This window comes from Heteronotia binoei, chromosome 11 (genome assembly GCF_032191835.1).
Source record: "Heteronotia binoei isolate CCM8104 ecotype False Entrance Well chromosome 11, APGP_CSIRO_Hbin_v1, whole genome shotgun sequence".
NCBI lineage: Eukaryota > Metazoa > Chordata > Lepidosauria > Squamata > Gekkonidae > Heteronotia > Heteronotia binoei.
In genome coordinates this window covers 42,293,690-42,320,409 of record NC_083233.1, presented here as the reverse complement: position 1 = coordinate 42,320,409, position 26,720 = coordinate 42,293,690, and the positions used below count along the sequence as shown (strand labels likewise).

The window sequence follows — 26,720 nt, the reverse complement described above, 5'->3', positions numbered from 1 at the left end:
CTCTTCTGAAACCAAAGGCCAGGTTTTAAAAGCAGTGGTACTAAGGAGGTGGTGAGCCAGTTCTCCCCAACAGGAGATGCCCGACATTTTAACAATAAGCAGCCAGAGAAACTTTGCCTGGCAGCCCTCTCACCTGCCCTTGACTGCAAAATGGCACCATAATAATAATAATAAAATAGCAAGCGGCTGTCACTTACCCACTTGCAATGTTTTGTTTTCTGGGACTATTCATCAATCTAGTAGATTAGGAGGTCTATGAGAAGACTGGCAGAATATATTATGCAAATCATTTTGTGCTTTCTCTACCTACCTTGCGAGAGTTTTGTGACTTTCTTGATGTTTTCTTCCCAGGAAGGGAGATATCAAATGAAAATTTCAAACTGGAATTAAAATCCACACCTTGAACATTAAAGGGGAAAAAACAACAATTGGCCACATTATATTCTGCAAAATTCAAGGCCCACAAACAAACTGATGTTCAATCCCTTCAAGCCACCCTTTCTTTAAACGGAGTTACATTCCAATAAGCTATGGCTGGAGGCAAAATACATGCATTTTTTAAAAAATGACAAAACATTAAAAAGAGAGTAAAATTGTTATGAAGGAAATGTATTAATAGTAACAGAAAAGGAGCATACAAATAAATGCCAGTCAGGAGCAAAAGATTATTCCTCCAAGCTAGTAATACCATAAACGAAAATAACAAAATAGGTGGTGGTGGGGGAAAACAATTGTGCAGCTCTAATAACCTACCAGGAAATCCCACCACATGATGTGATATAAAGAGAACTGTAGCTTTGATACTGGCTAGTTGGCAATGGCACTCACTATGCAAAACCTCAGAAGTCAACTGCAATGTTCTTTGAGTACCATCTTTGGACGGGACTGCTAAGTTTCTTCATCACATCATTGCCCCATTGGCAGTACACTCTAACCACTTAAGAGTTACAGGCTGGATCCAACCAGCTTTTCTGCTTGTGAAACAGTGTGTTTGTGTGTGTGTGTGGGGGGGGTCTCCTTTGATCACAAAAAAGCCAATGATCAAGAGACCTGAAAACCAAGCGGAATGGGGGCTGTAGGAAGGAGAAGAACTGGGTGAGACTGAGCAAAACAGCTGCCTGGATCCAATCCTATGTCCAGGGCTTTTTATGAGTAGGAATGCACAAGAACGCAGTTCCGGCTAGCTTGGTGTCAGGGAGTGTGACCTAATACACAAATGAGTTCCTGCTGAGCTTTTCCCACAAAAAGCCCTGTGTGAAACAACTGTGATGCCAGGGGGCATGGCCTAATATGCAAATGAGTTCCTGCTGGGCTTTTTCTACCAAAAAAGCCCTGCCTATGTCATATAGTGAGTGAAAAAATGGAAGGCATGGGAGGGGACACAGAAGGTTACAGATATCAGTCCTATGATCTTCAATACGTATTGCATCTCCAAAAACCAAAGACTACTTGTCCCTTCTTCTGGAGTGTGCTTGCCTGGCCTACAAACACAGGTAGGCATCCAATGCACAACTCCTTGCAGTGTGATATGGAGATGGCCTTTAAAAGGAGAACAGACAGATTCATAGAAGATAGCTGCTGATGGATCCAAGGGAAATGTGCATATTTAGAGATAGCACCTCTCCAATTACCAGTTCCAAGGCGGTGACGATAAAGACAGCTGGCCTCTGCGCCCTGCTTATGGACCTTCCAGAGGCACCTAAGTGGCCAATGTGGGAAACTGGATGCTGGTCTAAATGGACACCTGCTTTGATCCAGAAGTCTTAACGTATGTTCCTGTGTAGATACCACATGCATGGATTTGGGATCAGTCCTGCAGGTGAAACCTCTGCATGTCAGAAATGAACAAATTTGGATATTATGCCATCATCTGGATTTTCGCTGGGGTCAAAGCTAAGGCAGGCAAAATGGGGAGGGTAAAATGCATCCTCATCCTTCCACCTGCCCCCCACTGTCCATAGGTCTGTACATAATCCAAACAGGATAGCCAGCTTTCCAGGAAGAATACCTAACCAGGGCACAGAAACTGCCAACTGTCCACTGTTTTAAAGATGTATGGATGGTTTTTTGTATTTCTTTTTTGTTCTCATACTGTATTTTGAAGCTTTTAGTCCTGCCTATTTCTGTTATGCTGCTAATGTTATTTATATGCCACTGACATGCATGAATTTATAAATTTAGTATGAAGAAATGGAGAACAGTGTGAAAATAAAGAATCATTGGGTTTGCTTCATGGAAGGCAAAAGCTAAAACAAAACTGGGTTGTTAAGTTGAAAGAACAGGGGTATGAAATCCAATAGAACCCCATTTTTGTTATAAATTAGACTCTAATGTTTTCATTGAACCTAACAAAGTAATGCAGTAACAGCTGTTTTCCCCTCCTAATGGACCAATTTGGCTACATGCAGGGATTTTTTGAGGCACAAAAGAATTTTTTTAAATCAGTTATATATATTAAAAGTTGAATATCAATTATATAGAAGAAGCACCTTTAACGAAGTAATGGGCAAAAGATGTAGGGAGAAAAACTGATGCAGAGGAATGCAAACAGATATGAAGAGAAGGTACCCCGTCTTCAAACTGTTCTGTTGCAAAATAAAATGATCACAAATTACTATTTCTGCAAGGCTCAAAGTGGTGCCAGTCATGCCAAATAGAAATGATTTCCCCGAAAGGGAAACATAAAAAGAGAATCACCGGAAAGGTTGATGCAGAACAAGCCTCCTGGCTACAGTAGTTTAGAGTGAGGTTTTGCTCAGGGATCCAAGTTCAAATCCTTCCCCTTAGTCAGAGACTTGGTCAAATCTTGGCCTCAGCCCACCATCTCAAAAACTGTTAATGGCAGCAGTTCCTTCCCCTCCCCAAATAAAATCTATCCCGAGAATACTGCAATTTGGTTTGCAAAGTGTTTCAGTGGCTTTGAAGGCTGCAGTGATCGTTACATAAATATCAGTAATGCTCCTGTGTATCAGAGCAAAGAGCCATTCTTAAACAGGCTTATCCTGCTTCCTCCTATGGCATCACACCTTGCTGCTGCCACTTAGGTCAAAAAACAGCAAGTGCAGTCTTTGGCTATAGTTCCAAGTATTTCAAATGGGACAAAAATGGAGATGTCCTGAACATGCCAAGAACATGGCCTCAGACCAGGCCTACACAAGTTGTGATTTGCCAAAAAAACTCAGCCTATCAGTGGGAGAGGGAAGCACACCAGAGACTGTTTTCATTTCCTGCTTGAAACTGCAAAAATGGGGTGTGCATGTGCACATCAAACATCCTGACAGGCCAAAACACACAGCAGGCAGAGGCTGCATACCGCCTGGTGTCTGCCAAGTTGTAGAGACCTACTCCAGAGTAAGATATCCAAAGTCTTCATATGCATCTTGAAAAAGCAGAGCCATTGTGTGTTTGGAGAGATTCTTTTCCAGAAAACCTACTGTGCACTTGTATCAACTTCTCATTAAACGAACCACACATGAATTTAAAACAGTGGCATACTGAAGATGTTATGCAAATGAGTAATACCAATCACAACAAGTTCACACCATGTAAAGTGGGCTACAAGAAACCTAAAAATATTTAAGGTCTGGTATCTTCAGAGAAGTGGTAGCGTTCTTTAAAAAACAGCTGAAAAACTGCTTTAGGTGCCTTCTGCAGCTAGCTTCCTCAACTAACTAACACACACACCATTTAAAGGAACCATTTAAATTCTCGATCCCATTCTAATTCACACTTTTTCAAGCCTGTCTTGCAAATACATCTGGATACCTTAACTTAAAAGCATGTTACCGTGTTTGGGGGAGAACAAAGGAGATTTTGATCGAGGAGAGTTTTCTGGCCGAGGGGCTACCAGCTGCACGGGGCGAACCTGCTTGTCCGCCAGCTTTCTGAAGCAAGCTTGCCTGTTTTCAAACATGCTCCGCACGTTCTCAAGCTTGATCTGGACTGTCTGTATTCGTGCCTGTGGATTCCGTAGAGGAGATTACCTGTTAGTATCAGAACTGACATTCTACTTTTACTCTGGCCAATTGCTCATGTTCATTTGCTCTCAAGCCCAGATCCTGTCAGGCTGTGAATGGCCTGAGGCAAAGGCAGAGGGAGACAAGGCAAATATTCAGTAAGCATGGATCTCCTAGTTGCTCTGACCAGCATCCAAGTCTGACTCAGAAGTTTTAACAGGGAAAATGGCATCTCATCTGTCCCACTCTGGCCTAGTCATTTAAAGAAAACTTCTTGGCTGGCCTCACTGAAGTTTCTTCCTTTAGGCCAGACACTGCTGGCACCGCACAGACTGAAATCGTGCTTGACAAGCCTTGGATTGCCAGCTCAAGCCTGCTAGAAATTTAAGTGCCTTAGGATAGCTGTAGGCAATCCATCGCCAATCTTACGTCCTATTATGGCTTTGTCACATGAAAATCAGTTCCTCTCAAGATACAATCAATAAGTAGTTAGAAAGAGCCATTTGTGGATTGGTTGGGGTTTGTTGTATCACGTCAGCTTGGGATAAAGATTCAAGCAGAAAAGGCTATGCAGATTCTTCACCCCTGCTGAGAACTTGACTTCATAGCTTGCATTATAGAAGACTGCTGAGTCAGCTACCAATCAGGGGAGACTGTCCACATTTTTAAGAATAGAGATTTCTCAAGTGGAACATTTACTTCCACATATGATCATCTTTCACTCCTCAAATCACATACATTTAAAACACAATTACAAAACTGCTCTGGAGGTGGAGGGAAGCAGGCAGGTCTGATAGTGACATCATGAACACTAATCAACAGATGCCCTCTGCTGCCATCTTTTTTCCTAGTTTAAATCAACCAGGAAATGTGAAAAAACTTGCAAAATAAAGCTCAGTCCAGAACAGCAAAGGATGTGTTTCCAGTGAACACAGTGAGGGTGTTTTCTCAATATTCCTTAAGTACTAAATATGGCACACTGAGCTTCACAGAGAACCCTTGTCATGGTGAAACTGTATTAATTAAATATCAGGCACTTTGCCCTAATCACCAACCAAATATTCAGGAATAGGTTTCCTTATAGGGTGAGAAACTGCTCCAGCTTATGTATAAACAAACCAAATTCAAGGCCTCTCATCTTGACTAACAATCCCTGGATCTTTAGGTTGTTCAGTCAACTCCTAACAGACAGCACTGTGGAACTCAGAGCATGGTAGTAGGATGGTAAAATTCAGCCATTTCTAAGGACTCACCTTTAGTTCAGGTGTTAAAATGAGCTCATAGTCAGAGAACAGGGCCTGGGGGTCGGCGTTTATGTGTGGTGCAGAGCTCTCGAGGAATTTCTCTATGTCTTCCAGAGCTTTCTGGGCACCTTCCCGAGACTGGCATTTGTCCATTGGTTGGTTGGCTAGAAGGTATGCACCCTCATCACAGCACTCCAAAGCCTGAGGAAAAAATAGGGGGAGACAAGAATGAGCTGAGTCATCAATTAGCCAAAGGGATATTCAACGGGCAGCATTGTCTGTGGGCTGCGTTGTGGGTCCCTCACGCATTGTTACTAGTGACAAGGGAAGCAGCCGTGAGGGTTGAAATACTTGACTCCTTCAGAAATGCTCATATTTGATCGTCCTCTGCTACTCTTGTGCTATCTTCTACTCTAAGTGCAAACAAAGACCATCTGCAAGGGGAACACAGTGTGGTTCAGAACAGCTGTCTCCTCCTGCCAAAAAACAATTTTGCTGGAAAACATTTGGCTCTCCAAACTGTTGGCCACTCATAGGCTCTACTGATATACAGATCTACAGCAAGACTTCAGTGAGTGTGCAAGAACCTTGGCAGGACTTAATGGGAGCAAAGAAACCTACTATCAGGCAAACCTGGACAGACCAGAGATTTGAACCACGATCAAAGTGGTTCATGGAGGGGTGGAGCAAGCTATGCATTTTTTGTGCTAGGATACCTTAATTTTTGTGCTAAAGTAATCCAAATTCTATACCTATTCTGGATAATTTAAATAGACCCTTCAATGTGTCTTCATCAGTTCAAATCGCTGCTTCAATGAAACAGCCATTTGAGCTATTGCTGAATTCATTCCACTGTCATTCTTTTGCTGGAATATCTTGAGGTCTATGGACACCTTTATTGTTATGGACAAAACCCCGTCTTTGGGAAAACAGTGTAACTTCAATACTTATGCAGTTGTACTCATATGTTTGCTTGTCTGTTTTGGTATCTATAAGCACATATTACTGTCAGATGTTGCTACCTTAATTTACGGGTTGTTCACCACCAACCTATCTTATCCTTATTATTATTATATTTGCAATATAGCACGTTGATATGATATAACTCTTGTGATGGTCTTTGCTTAGCGATTCCTCCAGAAGGCAGCATCCCTGGCCATAATTACGTGAAGTCAGAATCTGAACACAATGCTCCTGCATCCACTATCACATACAGTCCTGGTTTGAGGCCATTACCTGCTGCAGGGAGGTGAGGAGGTCCAAGGTTTGCTGCAGCCTGCTGCGCTTCCTTTTGTTCTCCTCCAGCAAGACATCAGAATGGTGGCGCAATTCATTGCACTGCTGGCAGATCAAGTTGAGGGCGTAGTGGTGGTTAGCTGCCAGTTGGTGCCCGTGGAGTATCACCACTTGTGCCTTTCCTGTCAAATCCTTTCATAGAAACGCAAAAATAAATCCACAGATTAACATGCAGAAAATAAATGTTGCCTATCTAGAAGAGAGATTTGTTGCGTATCTAAATGCTAAGACAGCCACGTTAACATGCCGTAGGTTTTTTTAAAAAAGCAATCAGGGGTCTTGTGATGTCTTGAAGACTGATTAATTTATTGGAGCATTAATTGACTTTGTTTGTCTTTGTTTTCTTACAGTTTTGTTCTGAGGCTTGTTCATTTCATTGCTATGTGCTGCCTGTTTGTTTGGTCCTCTTGAGCTGTTTTAACATGATTCACATGCCAACTGTACATTGACTGATGCAAAGCTAACATTATTGCATATGTTTAAAGTGTGCAAAAAATGAAAACAAGAAAAGACAGACTGGCAGGTTCAATTCATGCAAGGAAGCAGCAGAACTGAAATGGAAGTGTTCAGGTAAAAACGGCAAGGCTGGAAAATTCAGTATGATTCCAACCATAAATCTTTGTGGACTATAGCTCTTTATAATGTGTTGCATAATGTGGACTATGGATGCTGTGGTCTGTGAATGAAATAAAAAAAGGCAGCAGTATATCCATCATATTCCTATAAAGAAAGGGGATTAGAAAGGATGACAGTACACATTGCTTTGCTAATTGAATGCTATACATTTATTATTCAGCAATATACCACCACCATAGTTTGAAAGACATCCTCACCTGTGCTGTTTTGTCGAAATTATCCAGGTCACAGAGCCTCTGTTTGACTTGAGAGATGTTATCACCAGAATCAGGCAGCTCCGCTTGCTGATCCGTTAAAAATCCAATGGCTTTACTGAGCTAAAGGGAGAGGATAATACAAAGGAGGAGAGGAAATCAGTATTTACAGACTGTGTTTAACATGGTTCAAGGAAATATTGCCATTTTAAATGCTTTGGAAATGATCTGATGAGCAGATCTATCTTACACATTTTTTGCTCCAGAAGTAAGTTCCAAGTTCAGAGGTGTTTATTCTCAGACTGACTCAAGCCATTTTTAAGAAAAATTAAGCTACCTCAACCTACCTCTTGAAAATGCTGCTCAAATTTCCAAAGCTGTAAGTATTGTTCCATCTTGAGCTGGTGTTTTTCCCAGAATCCATCAAAAGCAGTTTCCATCTCGTGCAATTGTGCAAGCAAACTTTTAAACAAGAGGAAAACAGTGCATTTATATATATATATTAAAAATCTTGCCTTCTTTCCCACCAAGTTTCTCCAAGGTGGCTTACTGCAACGAACTCTAACACAGTTCGGTGCAAACGTATCTTGTTCAGACCTTGATATTTCCCAGTTCTCCGAAAGTACAGCACTCAATTTGTGAGGGTTAATACCTAGATTATTTGTTTGGCATTCCTAATGTGCTTTTCAACAAACTACATACTCTTAAAGTAAACTACAATTAGTAGTAGAAAATAAAATAATACAATATTGTTGAAAACCCAGCATCCAGGGCTTTTTTTGAAGTAGGAACTCCTTTGCATATTAGGCCACACACCCCTGATGTAGCCAATCCTCCAAGAGCTTACAGTGCTCTTAGTACAGGGTCTACTGTAAGCTCCAGGAGGATTGGCTACATCAGGGATGTGTGGCTTAATACGCAAAGGAGTTCCTGCTACAAAAAAAGTCCTGCCAGTGTCTCATTACTGTGAATGCGTTCGGACTAAGTGGCTGAAAACTGGGTAATGTTCCTGTTCCTTAACTAGGGTATGATCATGTTCCTTATATACTTTGGACATTCCCTCAATGAGAGATAAATGTTAAAAGTAGGCCCACAGATGGCTCTGTTAATGCATCTCTTAAAGCTTTAAGATGACTTTGCCCAGATAAACAGAGAGGACAGGGGTTTGTGTGTGAGAGAAAGGGGACTGCAGGATCCCTTCCTCTGCAGATCTGATGAAGGTGGTCAGAGGTCATTTTGTAGAAAAACAGGTGGTGGAGCTCATCCAGGAATTGTTATGCAGCTGCATATACTATTCAATGGACAAGAAGGTGGAACTCTCAGAAGGAGGAGGTGGAACTCTTAGGAAGGTTCAGGAGTTGAATTGGAGGCCTGAAGGGGGTAAGATTTGCTGCCCCACAGGGGTGTCTCTGTGACTTCAACTGTGCTCAATTTGTGTATTTATAAACAGAGCAATCCCTGAAAAAACATAAAAATAAGTAGCAGCACCGTGAGTCTGGAAGAGTAACTCATCACTCATGAATGCCAGAGGTCTCTCTGGCTGCTGCATTTTTGACCAGATGCAGCTTCTTCAAGAGGAGACCCACAAAACCCACATTACAATAGCCCGTCCCCAGTAACAATTTTCTCAAAACATTCTCAAGAACACTCAAGTGGTTGACAAGTCACTGGAAAATTCCTGCAGCCACAAAAGGACAGAAAAAGCAACCATCCCGCCCCCCCCAGACCCCCCCCCCAAACCCTTCAGCAGCAACTGGGTTCTGTGCTAAGGAAACTTATCGATTTTTGCATATTTAACACGACAAAACCATATATTAACATGACAATCAATACAGAAGTGGATGAGCACCACGTTCCTCAGTGCATGCAGATAATTCCTGACCCTGCTGATGGCACCATGCTTCGAGTCTGTACAGGCAGCTATCAGAGAACAATGGTCTCCAAGATTCCTAGGGAAGGACCACTGATGATTCAGTTGAGTACAAAATATGTCCATTTCTGTGTCAGTCACAGCCAACAAAGCATTAGATTACATAATACAATATTCTAATCACCAGATTAAAAAATACTAAAGTAAGAGGATCAGTGCTCTCACCGATTGACAGTCTCCCAGTCACCAGATTTCTCCCACGTTGCTTCCTCCCCCGGTTCTTCCGTATCTGGTTCCTCCAGACTGCATAAGAGCATCTTTCCTTCTTTGGTAACTGCTGTAATATCTTCCTGCAAAGAAGAAAGCAAATCAACACATCATCAACATGATGCTTCTAGCCCTAACCTGGATAGCCCAGGCAAGCCTGATCTCATCAGATCTAGAAAGCTAGGCAAGGCCGACTCTGGCAAGTACTTGGATGGGAGACCTTGAAAAAATACCAGGGCTGGGACACAGAAATAGGCAATAGCAAGCCATCTCTCTGAATGTCCAAGCCCTACTAGGGGTCGCCAGAGGTCAACCATAACTTCCAAGCATGCACCCACAAAGAAAATACTCACCAAACTCTCCCAAAATATGATGCTTTTAGGTTCCCATTGAGAACTGACAGGACTTTACAGCAACCTTCATAGTAAAACAAAACCCCTCTCCCCTACTCTTTCTCCTGGAGCAATGACTGTAAGCTCAGTGACCACCATACCTGCTCTACATTCAGAAGGCCTCAGGTGGGATCCCTGACATCTCCAAATAAAAGGTAACAGTTATTAAGTACTGGAAAAGAACTTTTGGAGCCTGGATCCCTGCAGAGCTGCTAGCAAACAGAATAATCAGCTCTGAGTTAAGGAACCAATGGGTGTGACTTTTTATAAATGACACTTCCTGCTTAGGGAGGGGTTGTGGCTCAGTGACAAAGGCCTGGCTTTGCACACCAGAGGTCCCAGGTCAACCCCACCCCCTCCAGTTAATGGATCCTGGGTAGGAGGTATTGGAAAAGGCCTTTCTCTGCCCGACATCCCACAAAGGCGCTACAAGTCACAGAAGACAACAATAACCTACACAGACCAATGATCTGAGGGAGCTTCATATGTTCAGGCCTAAGCAACTGTATCTGCTCCTTTTCATCCCGGGCTGCCTTCTTCTCCATGTTCCCTATTGGTGAAATTTAGATTGGAAGCTCTGTGGGACAGGACCTGTCTATAAAATGCTGCAAAGCACCCTGTAAACTAAGGGGACTACATTAACATCACCAGTTGGAATTAATACATTATTTTAAAAACTCCACAGAACAAATGTGTGTGTTACATGCTGTCAAGTCACTTCTGGCTTATGGTGATCCTATAAATTAATGACCTCCAAAATGTCCTAACCATTAACAGTCTTGAAAACTGAAGGCCGTGGCTTCCTTCATTAAGACAATAGTGCTGGTCTTCTTCCTTTCCTAGCCTTACAGTCTTTACCAGTGACTTTTGTCCTCTCACAATGTGACTAAAGTATGATAGCCTCAATTTAATCATTTTAGCTTCTAAGGATAATTCAGAGTTGATCTATTCTAGAGTCCACTTATTTTTGTCTCTTTGGAAGTCTGTGGTATCCATAAAACTTTCCCCAAACACATTTCAAAGGAATCCATTTTCTTCCTTTCAGCTTTTTTAATTGGCCAGCTTATGCATCCATATATAGCACTCAGAAGTACCACAATATGAATTATCTTGGATTTCAGCAACATGCCTTTACATTCATAAGTGCCCTTCAAAAGCTCAATCCTTCTGATTTCTGGGTTGAATTCTTTCTTTTGGTTGACTATTGCGATCCAAGGAGCATAAAATCTTTTGACAATTTCAGTTTCTTCATTGTCAACCCTGAAGTTGCGCAATTCCTCAGTGGCCTTCCACCGCAATCTTGCTTTGGCACTTTCTGCTTTAACCTTCATCAGTAGTCATTTCAAGCCCTCCCTATTTTCTGCCAGTAATGTGGTGTCATCTGCATATTTTAAACTGTTAATATTCCTTCCACCAATTTTCACTCCACTGTAATCTAAAACTAATCCAGTTTTCCTCCTCTTCTGTTCTGCATATAGATATGTTCTGCATATTAATAACCTGCTTTCTTCTTCTAATGCAGTGTGTAGCATTACTACTGCAGTCCACAAATCCTCGCTTGCAGCAGCAGTTGCACACAATAACATGCAAATATTTTTACATGTTCACTTGTAGAATAGGTGACTGATGGGGGGGAGGTATCATAACACTAATTTAGAAGAGGAAAGGGAGGACTTGAGTTCTACACCATGGAAGGGAACCAAGAAGTACAATGCAGGGCAGAGTTATGCAAACAGATTCGTAGCAGCTCCCACTGACTTATACAGAAAAATGTATCCTTCCATCCAAAGTGATGACAGAAGGTAGGGCAGGCTACAGGAATGGGGAAGGGGAGGCAGGACAAGATAAGACTGCTGTACTTCATCACTTCCTCTGCCAACCCTAGGCTCTCTGAAAAGAGTGAGAATGCACCGCACAGCTCCCATGCCAGCCACTGACTTGCAATCTGAGCCTAGAGCAACAGGGCCCTTCTGCTCCTCAAGGCCACTTGAGTAGTATAGCCATTATTTATTTAGCTGTTTCATTGAATTTTTGACTGCCCTTCCTGATAGCTGGCCTCAGGGTGGTTTACAGCAAATTACATTTCAGAACAAGTAAAACAATAAAAACATTAAAAAGAAAAAGCAAGTTGGCATCAAGTCTAGGTGGTGTCGCTATTGTGTGTGTGGAGGGTAAAAGTAGAAGGGGGAGTGCCTGATGTAAATCGTAAACATTTGGATACAAAATGGTTAAGAGTTGACCAAAGCAGCTGGCCAAGGCAACCAAAGCAATGCCCAATCAACATCTGCCCCATAAATGCTCCTCAAATTCACTTGAGATTAGCGGGGTCTCAAAGACTGACATAAAAATCTGGAACAGAATAGGAGTCAATTTGCACCTTTGATTAACTTAGTTTTATTCAAAACTTAAGCTTTCGTGTACTCTCCAAGCACAGTTCATCAGATGAGGAATCCGGTACAGTGAGCAAAGCCACATGTAGCTGGTAGTCAGTGGCTCAGAAAGTAAACTGGTACAAATTTAAGAACCAATGACAGTATAGTAAAATTATCTGGTAGGGAGTGGTTTAGAATGAAAAATGGTAAAAAAAAAAATAAGATTCAATGACAGAATAGTAAAATTAACAAAATGAGCAAACCTTTGATCAATTTGTTAATTTTACTATTCTGTCATTGAATCTTAATTTTTTTTTTACCATTTTGCATTCTAAACTACTCCCTACCAGATAATTTTACTATAGTCATTGGTTTTTAAATTTGTACCAGTTTACATTCTGAGCCACTGACTACCAGCTACGTGTGGCTTTGCTCACTGTACCGGATTCCTCATCTGATGAAGTGTGCTTAGAGAGTACATGAAAGCTTACGTTCTGAATAAAACTAAGTTGGTCTTAAAGGTGCCACTTGCCTCCTATTTTGTTCTACTACTTCAGACCAACACAGCTGACTACTTGGATCTATAAAAATCTGGACAAAAACTAAAGCAGATTAGTTCCTGCTCTCAGTCAGATTTATGGGGAATCAAGAGGAGCAGGATGACTGGGGTGCTACTTTCTGAAGCTGGAAACCAAAGAAATAATCCTGACCAATCCTCTTTTTGCACTTTAGAAGCCTGCCAGGGAGAAACTCCTGACAGCTAGCAAGAAATTGTGTTACCTCTTTGCCTCAAGCATTTTAATCCTATCCCTCCTCACGGGAGCTCACGTGGGAGGGGGGGGGAGAGACACTTGGTTCTTCTTTCCTCTTTTTTGTCTTCACAACCAGGTTAGGATAAGAAAGAACGATTGGCCCAAGATCACTCAATGAGTTTCATAACCGAAGAGGGATCTAAACACAGTCTCTAATTCTAGTTCAGCATTCTAAGTGATACATTACATTGACTCTCTCAGTTATGGTAGTGGAACATGGCTTGATGCAGCAAAACAAAGAAATTATGAATTCCAGCAGGAGACCAGAGACTAAACACCACGTGAGGACCAAAGAGTGCTTTGAGATCTGTCATGGTTCTTACCTTTAGCTGGTAATATTTCTCTGTGCGGAGAGCCAGGATGCGTTCAATTGAATATGTGTCATCCGGCAACTCTGTTTCTGCCAGCTCCATGCCAAAGGCCTGTAACATCTGGGCAATTTCCTTCACTGTTAGTGCAAAACTTTCTATGGCCTGGGGAAACACACATTACAGTATTCACCAGCTGGGCAATTATAGCTTCCACTTTGTAAAAGTTGCATCAAGGAAGGGTTGCATTCTTTAAAAATCTACTTTTATGTGATTAGGCTTTCTAAAATTCTCAAAGAAAACATGAACCAAATAAAATGTCTACTATGCTTGAAATGGATGGATTCTCTCTACCATGTACCAGTACCAGGTATTTATTTTACCCTTCCACCAGTGCTTGGTCAGACTTCTTTGATCCCCAGTCAATTAGTCTGTTTCAGTAACTGACTTGTCACATCTTCCAATGTGATGACAGCTCAACACTGAAATATGCCCGGGGACTCAAACCAAGGATTCTAGTCATGGGTTCCAAGCATCTAACTCTCTGTATTGGTGAGGTAGCTTGTTCTCCAGCACCATTACTGTAGATGGTCAGAGGGTAATACTGCAGCTACCAATGCATCAGAGACCATGTGATGCATAAAGAGCCAATAAAGTTCCATGGACCCTATAAAGCTGGTGATTCTGTAAGGGGTCTTCAGCCTAAGTAGCAAGTTGCTTGGGCACTTAGCTTTTCTTAAGTCTCCCCACCTCCACTGGTGTACTACTTCTGTTTGTCTTCAAAAACTATCTGCACAGCACACTGAATTTTTTTAAAAAAATGTTCACTGAGCACTTAAGGCTGGATCCAATGGTTTATTCTACAAGACTGAGAGTGCTTTAACTTGTTCAAGTAAATAAGTTTCACTTGTTCCCTCCTCCCGCTACAGACCCTCCCACTATGCTCTATGCTGTCCCAGACCTCTAGGATCAATATTTCAGGGAGTATTGTAGGGAAAGGGAAGCAGAAAATATTCATTTTGGGAGCAGGGCTCTGCCTGCAGTTAGGGGTGTGCATTCGGTTCGGCCGAACCATATAAGCCGCTGAATCACCACTGATTCGGCTGTATACGGAATCGGCTGCAGCTGATTCCAATTGGGGCCCATTATGCGGCAGCCGAATACAGCTCCCCGTATACTTCCGTATATATTTTTGGAAGTATATGGATGTCAATGCAAAAGGTGGGAAAGTGGCTTCTGCAGCCTCAGGGGAGCTGCTTGTCTACTTTCCCACCTTTTGTGGCCTTTTCCCGCCTCTCCCATAGCCTCCCTGGGATCAGGGAGGGGGGGAGGGGGAAGAGGAGCCACAGCAGCCAATCCAAAGCATGCATTTGCAAAATGCATTGCAAATGCATGCTTTGCAGAGCTGTTGTGTAGCTGATGGCCCAGCCATCAGCAACATTGTTGTTCTTTTGATCTTTTGCTTACTTGGGTATCCAAGTAAGCACTGTTGTCTGGCCAATCAGAGAGCAGTGCTATTTTTTGAAACTGCTCTCTGTAGGGCCAGAGAACCTTTTTAAGGAGACTTCCTGGCTGGACTCCTCCATTGCTGCTGTTTTGATGTATGTTGGTTGGTGTGAGAGTGTGTGCTGCTGCTGGCTGGCCCTTGGCTTCAGCTGCTGCCTGCTGCTCTCTCACTCAGCCTTACCAGACTTCCCTGGAGTAGAGAAGACAAGGTAAGACAGTCTTCGGGTTCTTGTTCTTCTTGGTAAAAGGACTTTTTAAGACTCAGAGTCCCTTTACTTATCCAGATTTGGGTGGGTGAGTACTGGGTAGCTTATTTGGGGTTGGGGTTAGGTTCTGCTGGGGGTAGGCGCCTGGGGTAGGGTGGGGGGTTGCCAATTTGCCCATATCTTAATTTAGTGAGAGGACTTTTAAAAGTGCAGTGTCCTTTTACTTCTCCTGATTTGGGTGGCTTCGAATTCTTGGGGTTAGGGTGAAGGGGGTTTTTGGGGGGGAGGGGTTGGCAAAGTTCCTGTATTGTTAAAAGTTGAGTTTTTTACTGTTTTAAAGTATTCAGTGTTTGATTTGTTGCTGCTGTGTTGTGCCGCTGCTGTTACTTTTCTCTTCAGGTTCTTGGGGGGGGGGTGCTGTTTGTCCTAATTTTCATTGTTTAAAAGGCCACTTTTGTCCCCCTTTTCCTGGTTCTGGTTTTAGGGGGTTGGGTCTTGTTGACTGATTTGGCCTGAGCTTTCTTATTGGTGAAAAGGCCACTTTTTTAACACTTGAGTTGCTTGGCCTTTTTTCCTGTTGTCCCTTTTCCTGGTTTGGGGGTGGGGGTGTTGTTGACTGATTTGGCGAGCTTTCTTATTGGTGAAAAGGCCACTTTTTTAACACTTGAGTTGCTTGGCCTTTTGTGATTCTGCTGGTTTTGTTTTGGTTTCTTTAAATTACCTCTGGTTGGTATGGGGGTTGGCGAGGGTGTGTGTGGGCTGGGTCACTTTCTTGTTGTTATAGAGTGATTTTTGGAATCTGAGTGTGCTCTCGGTTTGGCTAGGGCCACTACATAGGCTGCCCCACTAATAAGAGTGTTTTTAGGGATTGTGTTTTTTTGAAATTTAAAACAAAATTAATCCAGTTTAGGGCTTTATCTCCTTTCAAAATTCAAGTAGGCCAGATAGGGGTGATTTAAAAAGATTTTAGGTTTCTCATAAAAGGCAGTGTGACTACTAGGCCACATCAGGCTCCCTTTTAAAGAGACTAGGGTTGCAGCAGCAGTGCATCTGGCTTTCAGCCACTGAAAGCCGGTGCATCCTTAGATTTCCATAGGGTAAACCACAGCTTCTCTCAAGTTACAGGGGACACCTGATTTCTAGTTTGCAAGGAAATCAGGTTTGTCCCAGGATCTAGTTAGGAGAAGTTTAACTAGGAGGATATAACAAGGATTGCCTTCATCTCAAGGTAGCCTTTTAAAAACTGAGGCAGGTAGAGGCAGGGTCACCTAGTCTCCTAAACTTTACCAGACTACTACTACCCCAACCCAAAGAGGGACAGGTTAGGGTAGGGACCAAAACAAACGAACAAGTTTTGGTGGGAGGGTTCTTAAAAAGAATTCAGGGCACCTGTTGGTTCAGGGTACAGTGCAGTGAGTTCAGTTTGTAAAAAACCCCACTCTCTCAGTTCAGGTTCTGTGAGACTGGCCAAGGGTGCCATGAGTGACAGGCAGCAGAAGAGGGGCCCTGGGGGCAAGGCCAAGGAGAAGACTAGAAGGGTGGAGGGGAGGGGGAGGACCCAGGTCTCCCCCCTACCTGTGCGTGGGGCCACTCCACAGCCGCCTACCAGCACTCCGACCTCTGGCCAGAGGAGTGTGATGAAGAAGGCCCGCCTTGGGCCCTTCATCGAGGCTGCTGCTGAAGCGCCCCCAGCAGAGGTGCCATTAGGTGCTGGCACTGTGCAGGGGTCTGCTGCTCAGGCAGTCTCTCCTCCAGTTGATGTCGCTCGGCCTCAGTAGCCGGAGGAGGGGCAGCAAGAGCAGCCCTCCTTGGAGATGAGCTTTGGGGACAGTTTTCTGTCCAAAACGATCACCCCAAGGAGGGTGCAGAGTGTTGTGCAGGAGCTGGAGGAGAAGCTGGTGGAGGAGGACCAGCCCCCTTCTTTGGTTCCTTTGGGCACCAGCAGTCCTTCAGGGGATGGCCAGGAGGGGATGCCGCATGGGGTGGAGGGGGAAGAGATGGAGACACATGAGGTGCCTCCATCTCTGCCCACTTCCCCCCGGCGGCCAGCCCCTCCTGCCACCCCAAGACATGATGTGTCTGCCCCGAGGACCTCAAAGGAGGTGACTCTGGACACCCAACCTGCCAGTCAGTTTGGGCATCCATTCACTTCCGAAGTATGGAAGCATTTCTAACGAGGATCCACGTTATGCGCAGTGCAAGCTGTGCAGGGCCCGGATCAGTCGTGGGCAAGACCTTGCCCACCTGACTCCGGGGGGGATGTGGAATCACCTGTGGAAGCACCACCCGGGGGTGCTTAAGGGTGAGAAGCAGGCTGGTGCTGTGTTGTCCAAGCGGCCAACAACACCACCCAGCCAGGAGGTCCGTCCCATCGCGACTACCTCCGCTCTCCAGGAGCGTTCCATGGGAGAACAGGGACGCCAGGCATCTCTGCCTGAGATGTTTGGTAGGGTTGGCTCCTCTGTGCCAAGAGGGGGAATCAGGCACGGCAGAAGGGTGATCACCTGGAACCTTGCTAGGTCGGTCGCCCATGGGCTTCCATTTTCAGTGGTCGAGAATCCTGGGGTGCGAGGGTTGCTCGAGTACCTGGTGCCCTGGTACAAAGTTCCTGCTAGAACCACCCTTAGCAGGACCATTGTGCCAGCTGTTTTCAGCGCGACCAGATCTGTGGCGAAGGAGCATTTGTCCCGTGCTGCCGGGGAGACTGTTCATTTCACCTCAGATATCTGGAGCTCCCAACATGCGTTCGAGGGGTATCTCTGACTGCGCATTGGTGGCAACCCAGAGAGCTGCAGGGTGGGGGTGGCAGTAGCGACAGGCAGGGTCAGGGTTGCCGGGCTGGCTATCGCTGGGCCTTGCTGTACGCTGAAGCAGTCGACACGCCGCACACGGCGGACACTCTCAGAGCCATCTTCTCATGGCAGTTAGAGGGCTGGGTAGGCAGCGGGGACGTCGCCATGGGCTTCGTGGTGACTGATGGTGGCTCCAACATCAAGGCGGCTGTCCAGCGTCAGGGCCTAAAATGCCTTCCTTGCGTGGCCCACCTTCTCCACCTCGTGGTTAAGGACGCATTGGGACAGATGAAAAACCAGGTTCGTCTGTATCTAGCCGCGACCCATGAGTACCGACTTCTGCTCCAGAAATGTCAGCACATCACGGGTCACTTCTCACGCAGCAATACGGACTCGTATTGGCTGCGTGAAAAACAGACACCGACAGGCGTGCCAGGGCACTGCCTGATCAGTGACGTCAGCACATGCTGGAACTCCACCTGTGCCATGCTGGAGCACATGGTGGAGCAGAGAGCAGCCCTGGATGCCTTTGTCTCTGAGACGAGGGTCTTTCGGGATGAGAACTGTCTTACCCAAGAGGATTGGGTGGTCATTTCTCAGATTGTGGAGGTTCTTGGGCCCTTCAAGACCTACACAGAAATGCTCTCGTCTGACACGGCGAGCATCGCACTGGTCGTCCCCATGGTCCAGATGGCCTGTGAGGACCTGGCTTCGTTTCTAGTGCCAGCTCAAGGCTGTGCAGACGTTCTTCCAGTGGTGTGCGCCCTGGTTGTTAGGCTGCAGGAAGGGCTTGAGGCCCGCTTTCAGACTTTCACCCAGGATAAGGTCTACATGATGGCGACCATGTTAGACCCGCACCTTAAGGGCACAGTCACCAAGCGGGCCAACGAGCTCGATCGCTGGCAAGACGAGCGCTCCCAGAAGGTCGAGTGTTCCAGAGTCAGGGGGGGCCCAGTGCCGGTAGTTGAGGAGGAGGGGGCTGGAAGCAGCTCATCTGTGACTTCCACTGCTGTTGTTCATCCCCAACCTCCCCAGCTAGGCAGTGTTTCCCACCAGACTCACGCCATGAAGGGTGCTGAGGTGACATTCACTGGGCGGGTCGTTGGCCCCTCTAGGAGCAGTAAGGCACCAAGAACGAAGACGGGTGCTGCGATGGTGAGGGACTATCTTTTTGAGCCCCTCGAGCCACAGGAAGCGTCTCCTTTGGACTACTGGGTCACGAAGGAGGGGGTCTGGCTGGCCCTCTCCTCCATGGCCAAGGCGTTCCTCTCCTGCTCACCGACGAGCGTGCAGAGCGAGCGCGTCTTTTCACATATGGGCGACATTGTCTGCCCACATCGCAATCGCCTGCAACCCTGGACAGTTGAGCAGTTGGTCTTCCTGAAGGTCAACCTGCCGATGTTCGGCTCCCCGAACTTGGACTTTGAGAGTGAATGAAGTGAGCACCTACTTGTGCCTGCATCCTCTCTTGGCCTGCGCTTGGAAGGTGGTTGTAAAACGCTCCTCCACTAAAAATTGACTAGAGTCCAAAGACGGCCCCAAAACTCACTCACAAATTGATTGGCAGTGCATCCCCCCCCCCATCCCTCCCCAAGCCAAAAGTGAATGCTGGTTTAAAAACTGCAAAGCAATCCAAATTTCTCCAGTCCTCCATCCACACATGCTTAATAATACTGAAAGGGCCATTGCAGCCCCCAACTGTAACCGACAGCACCCACAGGCTCAGCCAGGATAACCCAGGTTTTTTTTCAGGGGAAGGAGGAAGAAAGAGGGAGGTGCCAGTGATGATGACAGGCAGCCAGCAGCTATACCAATGCTGAGATCCCTCTAATGGGACAGTGATGCTGGTGTGTTACTGCTGAGCTGAGAGAGAAGGAATGGTTGCCTTCCTCTCACACAATCTGAGGCCCTCCCAGTGATCTTCCTCATTTGGGGTGCAATTCTGGCTCGCCTCCTCGTGGTGTACCCTGGGTAACACAAAAGAGCCTGGACCAGCCAACCATCCATCACTCAAGGTAAGTCAAAATGCTTCTTGCTTTGTGTCAGATACAGAATGATGTGGAGCTAGGTGTGGTGGTCCACCACTTCTCTTGTTTGAGAGTTGTGTTGTTTGGGGCAGGGCTGGAGAGCTGGCATCTGTAGATTGTGTGTTCTGTGGCAGGGAAGCTGGCACCTAGGTGAGAGACCCAGAGCCAGCATGCTTGCTGTGGTTGGCCAGCTCTCCCCGTGTTGTTTGGGGCAGGGCTGGAGAGCTGGCATCTGGGTTTGCTGCAGCCAAGTCTGCAGAGAAGACCTTGAGCAGATTGTGTTTTGTGTGGCAGTGATGTTGGCAACTGGGTTTATATTGGTTCCAGGCCTGCACTGCAGGGTTCATAGAATAGAGGGATGTAAGTGCATTTGGGTCCTGTAGAGATTCCCTGGTGTGAAGTTAGGTTTGGCTTTGGGTGCCCCAGGAATTGGACCCCCTGGTACGATTTTTTTTTTGGCCTTGTGGGTTTTGTGTGGTACAGTGGCCTGAAGCTGCACAGCAGTTTGGGGGGCTCTCCTCAAAACCTCCTGCTCCCCAGAGCCACTTTTCCCACGACAATTACAGTGAGGAAGTGGCTCTAATTGTTTTTTTCTCACCATTGGGAGCAGTGTTCCTTTTGGGGTGCCCACAAATGGGTGCCGTTTTTTTGGGCCAGGGGGGTTTCATGCTGGGGAGTCGCCTGAAGCTGCCCTGCAGTTTTGGGGCCTCTCCCTCAAACCCCCCTCTGGCCAGAGCCACTTTCCCCACAGCAATTGTAGTGGAGGAAGTGGCTAATTGGGCTTTCCCCATCATTGTTGGCAATGGGCCTTTTGGGGAGCCCAAAGACAGGGACCCCCTGGCCCAATCTTTTTGGGACTTGGGGGTTTTGTAGGGGAGAGACCCCTGCGGGTTCCCTGCAGTTTTTGGGGCTCTCTCTCAAACCACCTCCCCTCCAGGCGGCTTCAAATATACCTTATTTGCCGTTGATTTCAATGGCCCATAGGGTATAATGGTGGAATAGGGGCACCCTCTTTGGGTGCCCCTGGAATGGGATCCCCTGGCCCAATCTTTCTGGGACTTGGGGGGTTTGTAGAGGAGAGTCCCCTGCAGGTCCCCTGCAAATTTGGGGGCTCTCCCTCTAACCCCCTCCCCTTCAGGCGGCTTCAAATATACCCTATTTGCCATTGATTTCAATGGCCCATAGGGAATAATGGGGCCATATATTCGGAAATAGCCGCACATCTACCGTATATGCGGCTATTCCGAGTGCCGTATTCAGCCGTATATGGGATTCCGAATTTTTTCCCCCCGTATACTTCCGAATCCGTGTAATTCTGATTTTTTTTTTTTTTTGCACATCCCTACCTGCAGTTCTTTGGGTGCAATCCAGGAAAAGCAGCACCTGTTACCACCATTCCAACCACAAACCATCACTTTTGGAACAGATGGTAACGCTACAATGCTCCCACTCTCTGTACCCTGACGAAGTCATAAAAAATATTAGTAGATTATAAAAGAGGGACGTACAGTTCTGAAGATGACCCATTCACTATGGCAGTACTCCAGGGTGCCCCCAAATTCAGGTGTCAGCTGTTTTTCATCGATGTATGTCAGTAAGTCACTGACTGAGCTCAGCATTACAACCTGGTGGAAATAATGCATTAGTAAATAAAGATTTCTGTTGTGCTCTTCCAGGTGGCACAATAGTTAGGGAACAAGACATCACTTGCCTTTGTAGTGAAAAGCTAAAGTTTAACTTAGATATTAGTTCTACAGAAACCAATTCATTTTCCCCAAGTATACTTTACAAAGATCTGCATAATTGGCTCCAGAAAAATAAGACCCAACTCCCAGGTTGAGTCTCACTTGGTGGAGCATCAGCAGCTGACTAGAGAACTTTAAAATCACACACACATATCCGCTAAATTTAAGGCATTTATCTTTTTCCATTTCAGGGTGGATAGCAGTCACAAAGCAGAGGCTCCCTACATAAGAGAAAGGCCTGAGTTCTGTCTCTTGGTCACCCTCCAGCATGAGTAAAGAGCATAAAAGCTAGGGCAGAGAGATGCAGCTATATGAGAGAGTGATGCAGACAGAAGGATGCTTGCTTGGTTTGATTGCTTCTCACTGGCACCCACTGAGGTTTACAGGGCAATTGTGAGGGGTGGGAAGAGAGTTACCTCTGCAGCGAAGCAACCTGCAATGAATGCTTCAGAGAGAAGACTTGGGCGGGGGGAGGGCAGCAACCTCCTGCTTCACCACCTCCCATTTGCCAGTCCAGGAATCAGAGGAGATTATTCTCCTTACCGCCTCTCCCCACCCCAGGCCTTTTACAAATAGCACAGCAAGCAGTACTTATCATTTGCCCAAACTCTCCTGAAATTCCTTCTAAGTGAGAAAATTCAGCTGCCACATCTGGTTGTGTTCATGGCAACCAAAATGGTGGCTGAACTCTTTTCAAAAAGGAAGTCATGTTGCAGAAATTCAGGGGCTCCTATAGGGCCTACATGGCTTGCTGAGCTGCTTGTAAAAAGGGTTGGGGCAGCGAAGAATAATTTCCTCCAGGGCTAGCAGCAGCAGCAACACTGCAGGTGGATGGTGGCTTCTGTACAGCAGCAGGAACAAGATAAATGGGCCAGGGATGGAGAAAGATCTTAAACTGTCATGAGGTTAGGAAGAAGCGAGCACTTGGACCCCCTTATCCATAGTATTTCCCTCCCACAGGTCTTAATAGGTTCAGCAGTTTAGCTCAGACAGCATCCCAACCTGAGAGACGCAAACCTGGTGGCCATAATTATGTAAAGTAAACATCATCAACAAGTTTAAGACTTCTAACAATTTCCACAGCATAATGATCACAAACGTAAAACTGGGGGTTTGGGGTGGGGGTGAACATTTCATACGCATGGTTGTAATTTGCATGTAGCTTAATGCAACCCTGCATCACAGATGTCTAAAAACACACAGTTCTGCAACATAACATTAGAGCAAAATTATAGAACCCAAAGGATAGTGTTCATAATCTGAAGAAGGGAGGCGGCAGTGGTTCAGTGGCAGGGATCCCATTTTGTATGCAAAAGGTCCCAGGTTTGATATTAGGAATGAACTTGTTCTGCCTGAGACCTTGGAGAGATGTTGCCAATCAGAGCAGGCAAGACTAAGCTGGATGTACAGTGGTCTGACATGGTACAGAGCAGGTTCAAATTGATTTCTCAATTGTCTAGTTAATACTCATACCGGCAATTTGAGCAGGAAGTCCTCTTGACTAAACCGGAATCCAATGTCAGTGAATGTCCGCTGAAAAAATCCGGTGGGACGTAGGACCATTATAAGATGCAAATTTCCAGGGAAAGAGGTCTACAGGAAAACCACAAAAGAGGAAATCAGTATCAAGACCCCACACGAAAACCCAGTAAGCAGAATGAACATAAGAACATAAGAGAAGTCATGTTGGATCAGGCCAATGGCCCATCCAGTCCACACACACACACACACACACACACACACACACACACTGTGGCTAATAGCCACTGATGGACCTCTGCTCCATATTTTTATCTAACCCCCTCTTGAAGCTATGCCTGTAGCCACCACCATCTTCTGTGGCAGTGAATTCCACATGTTAATCACCCTTTGGGTGAAGAAGTACTTCCTTCTATCCATTTTAACCTGACTGCTCAGCAATTTCATTGAATGCCCACGAGTTCTTGTAATGTGAGAAATGGAGAAAAGTACTTCTTTCTCTACTTTCTCCATCCCACGCATAATCTTGTAAACCTCTATCATGTCACCCAGCAGTCAACGTTTCTCAAAGCTAAAGAGCCCCAAGCGTGTTAACCTTTCTTCATAGGGAAAGTGTTCCAAACCTTTAATCATTCTAGTTTCCCTTTTCTGGACTTTTTCCAATACTATAATATCCTTTTTGAGGTGCGGCGACCAGAATTGTACGCAGTATTCCAAATGAGACCACACCATCGATTTATACAGGGGCATTACGATACTGGCTGATTTGTTTTCAATTCCCTTCCTAAAAATTCCCAGCATGGCGTTGGCCTTTTTTATTGCAATCGCACACTGTCTTGACATTTTCAGTGAGTTATCTACCATGACCCCAAGATCTCTCTCTTGGTCAGTCTCTGCCAGTTCACACCCCATCAACTTGTATTTGTAACTGGGATTCTTGGCCCTAATGTGCATTACTTTGCACTTGGCTACACTGAACCTCATCTGCCACGTTGACGCCCACTCACCCAGCCTCAACAGATCCCTTTGGAGTGCCTCACAGATCCCTTTGGATTGCCTCACCCCACTGCTTACCATCCTCCACTGCAAAGACTGCCCATTTATACTATTAATAGCCAGTTTTTGATCCACAAGAGGACCTGTCCTTTTACTCCATGACTCTCGAGGTTACTAAGGAGCCTTTGATGAGGAACTTTATCAAAAGCTTTCTGGAAGTCAAGGTAAACAACATCTATTGGGTCCCCTTTGTCCACATGTTTGTTCACCCTTTCAAAGAAATGTAACAGGTTAGTGAGGCAAGATCTTCCCTTACAGAACCCATGCTGAGTCTTCCTCAATAACTTGTGTTCATCAATGTGCCTACTCATTCTGTCCTTGATAATGCTTTCTACCAACTTTCCTGGTATTGAAGTCAGACTGACTGGCTGTAATTTCCCGGATCTCCTCTGGAACCCTTTTTAAAGATGGGGGTGACATTTGCTACCTTCCAGTCCTCAGGAATGGAGGCAGATTTCAATGAAAGATTACATATTTTTGTCAGGAGATCCAGAAGTTCAACTTTGAGTTCTTTCAGAACTCTTGGATGTATGCCATCCGGACCTGGTGACTTATTAGATTTTAATTCGTCTATCCGTTGTAGGAGACAGCTCTCCACCACAGTGGAGAAAAAAGTCACAGTTTCCAAAATTAATAATACTTTCAGACCTCAGAGACAAGGCTGAAAACTTGTCCACATGGGAGCTGGACCACCTGGGAAGTACAAGGCTATCTCCAAATACAGTCATGGTACTGCTGTGTTTCTTATGTGTCTCAGCTTGAAAGAACAAAGAGACTTCAGTCTAAGTGCTTACATCAGATCATGGGCTCTGCAGAACAAGGTGATTTGACCCATTTCAAAAAGGATTCTGGAGCAGGAAATGGTGCAGAAAAGGGCTACTGAAATGGCCACAGGGTTGGAACACTTTTCCTACAAGGAAAGGCTAAAGAAATTGAGGATTTCCAGTTTAGAAATTACACGAATAAGAAAGAATGCATGGTAGAGGATTAGCAAATTACAAGTGGGGGACCTGCAAGGACATTGGGGACATATTTCATTTTTCCCTCCCCCACTTTTCCTTTCCCAACAGCCCCCATAGCCTCTCCCTTTTTCCTGCTTCTTCTCTTCTTAACATCTACCAGCCAACCAACTTTAATCTGCCCCCCTGCTTTTGGTTTTCCCTCCTTTTCTCCCACTGGCAGCCTCTCCCTGAAAAAACTCTGTATGATTCTGGCTGCCAGGCTGGGTCCAACTGCATGGTGGTGAAAATCCAAAGACTTGCAGGGGGTACCTCACTTTCCCCTGTATCTCACCCCCATACTATTTCCTCTTTTCCTTCTCCTGACAACCCCCATATCCTCACCTTTCCATGCTTCCTTTCTCCTTCCCATCAACCAACCAACTAACCAACCTTTCATCTGCTCCCATATTTTCAGATGAACCTCCATTCTGCCTCTGAATACCAGCTGTTGGGCAGCACAACCAGCCAGCGAGATGTACTAGTATTTGAAAGACCCAAGGTTGGATATCCCCTCTGCTGTGGAAGCCTACCAAGTGACCTTGGGCCAGTCATGTTCTCTCTCAACCTAATCAATCTCACAGGGTTATTGTGAGAATAACATGGAGAAGAAAATGATGTAAACCGCTTTGGGTCCCCCACTGGGGAGAAAGACAGGGTATAAATGAAATAAATAAAATAAAACAGACAACAGAGAGATAAAAAACAGGATGCCAGACTAGACAGATCGTGGACTGGTCCACCAGGGCTGCTGTCTTCAGAAGCAACCATGCATATCCTACTCAGCTCAATATAAAACAACCAATGTAATCAAATGAGATCTTGACACCAATACATGTCAATGTTTTGTCATCTGATCCTTGCAATATTATGAAGATATCCAACACTACTTCAGACCACGTCCACCTATGAGGAAGAAGAAGAATTGCAGATTTATACTCTGCTCTTCTTTCTGAATCAGAGACTCAGAGCGGCTTACAATATCTTCTCTCCCCACAACAGACACCCTGTGAGGTGGGTGGGGCTGAGAGGGCTCTTACGGCAGCTGCCCTTCCAAGGACAACCTCAGCAATAGCTATGGCTAACCCAAGGCCATTCCAGCAAGTGTAAGTGGATGAATGGGGAATCAAATTCGGTTCTCCCAGATAAGAGTCCACGCACTTAACCCCTACATCAAACTGGCTTGATGCACTTAACCACTACACCAAACTGGAGACACAGGGAATGTAAATGCAGCAGACTCAAGCCCTAAACAGCTATACAGAACACTTTAACCTCCGTACCTTCTGGTTTTGACTAATTTCATCAGTTATGCTTTTAAAACACCTTTTCTTCAAAAGACAGAGTGATCCCATTTCATCCTCCCAACAACCTTGTCTTGATTTGCTTAAGGCCACAAGAAGCTGAGTGGCCGTTTGAACCTGCATCTTCAAGGCAATGTTCCCTCTAATTCCAACCCCCCACTGAGTGGAGCAGTTCACATCCAGAGCAGAATATATCTACTGCGATCTTAAAATGGGCAGTGGGTGGGGCAAGACCCTGTGCGGCTCCAGACTGCTGCTGA

The 26,720-nt window shown here is 45.4% G+C and overlaps 2 protein-coding genes across 6 annotated transcripts in view; one reads left to right on the top strand and one right to left on the bottom strand.

The window, feature by feature from the left end:
• F9 (coagulation factor IX) overlaps positions 1 to 26,720 on the top strand; it is a 155,886-nt gene that overhangs the window by 53,342 nt on the left and 75,824 nt on the right. The gene's annotated exons all lie outside the window — the stretch shown is intronic.
• Positions 1 to 26,720, bottom strand: part of MCF2 (MCF.2 cell line derived transforming sequence) — a 96,178-nt gene that overhangs the window by 35,781 nt on the left and 33,677 nt on the right. For 4 of the 5 annotated variants that reach the window (XR_009555976.1, XM_060249873.1, XM_060249874.1 and 1 more), the window contains 11 exons: positions 23,097 to 23,216; positions 21,387 to 21,503; positions 13,363 to 13,512; positions 9,422 to 9,546; positions 7,674 to 7,788; positions 7,330 to 7,449; positions 6,437 to 6,628; positions 5,210 to 5,401; positions 3,787 to 3,958; positions 2,490 to 2,585; positions 311 to 399 (listed from right to left, as the gene is read on the bottom strand). Coding sequence is in view for 4 of the 5 variants with exons in the window: in XM_060249873.1 (XP_060105856.1) it covers positions 311 to 399; positions 2,490 to 2,585; positions 3,787 to 3,958; positions 5,210 to 5,401; positions 6,437 to 6,628; positions 7,330 to 7,449; positions 7,674 to 7,788; positions 9,422 to 9,546; positions 13,363 to 13,512; positions 21,387 to 21,503; positions 23,097 to 23,216 (1,488 nt within the window). In the remaining variant the exon portion in view is untranslated. The remainder of the gene's footprint in view (positions 1 to 310; positions 400 to 2,489; positions 2,586 to 3,786; positions 3,959 to 5,209; positions 5,402 to 6,436; positions 6,629 to 7,329; positions 7,450 to 7,673; positions 7,789 to 9,421; positions 9,547 to 13,362; positions 13,513 to 21,386; positions 21,504 to 23,096; positions 23,217 to 26,720) is intronic. The other variant, XM_060249875.1, reaches the window with a different exon arrangement.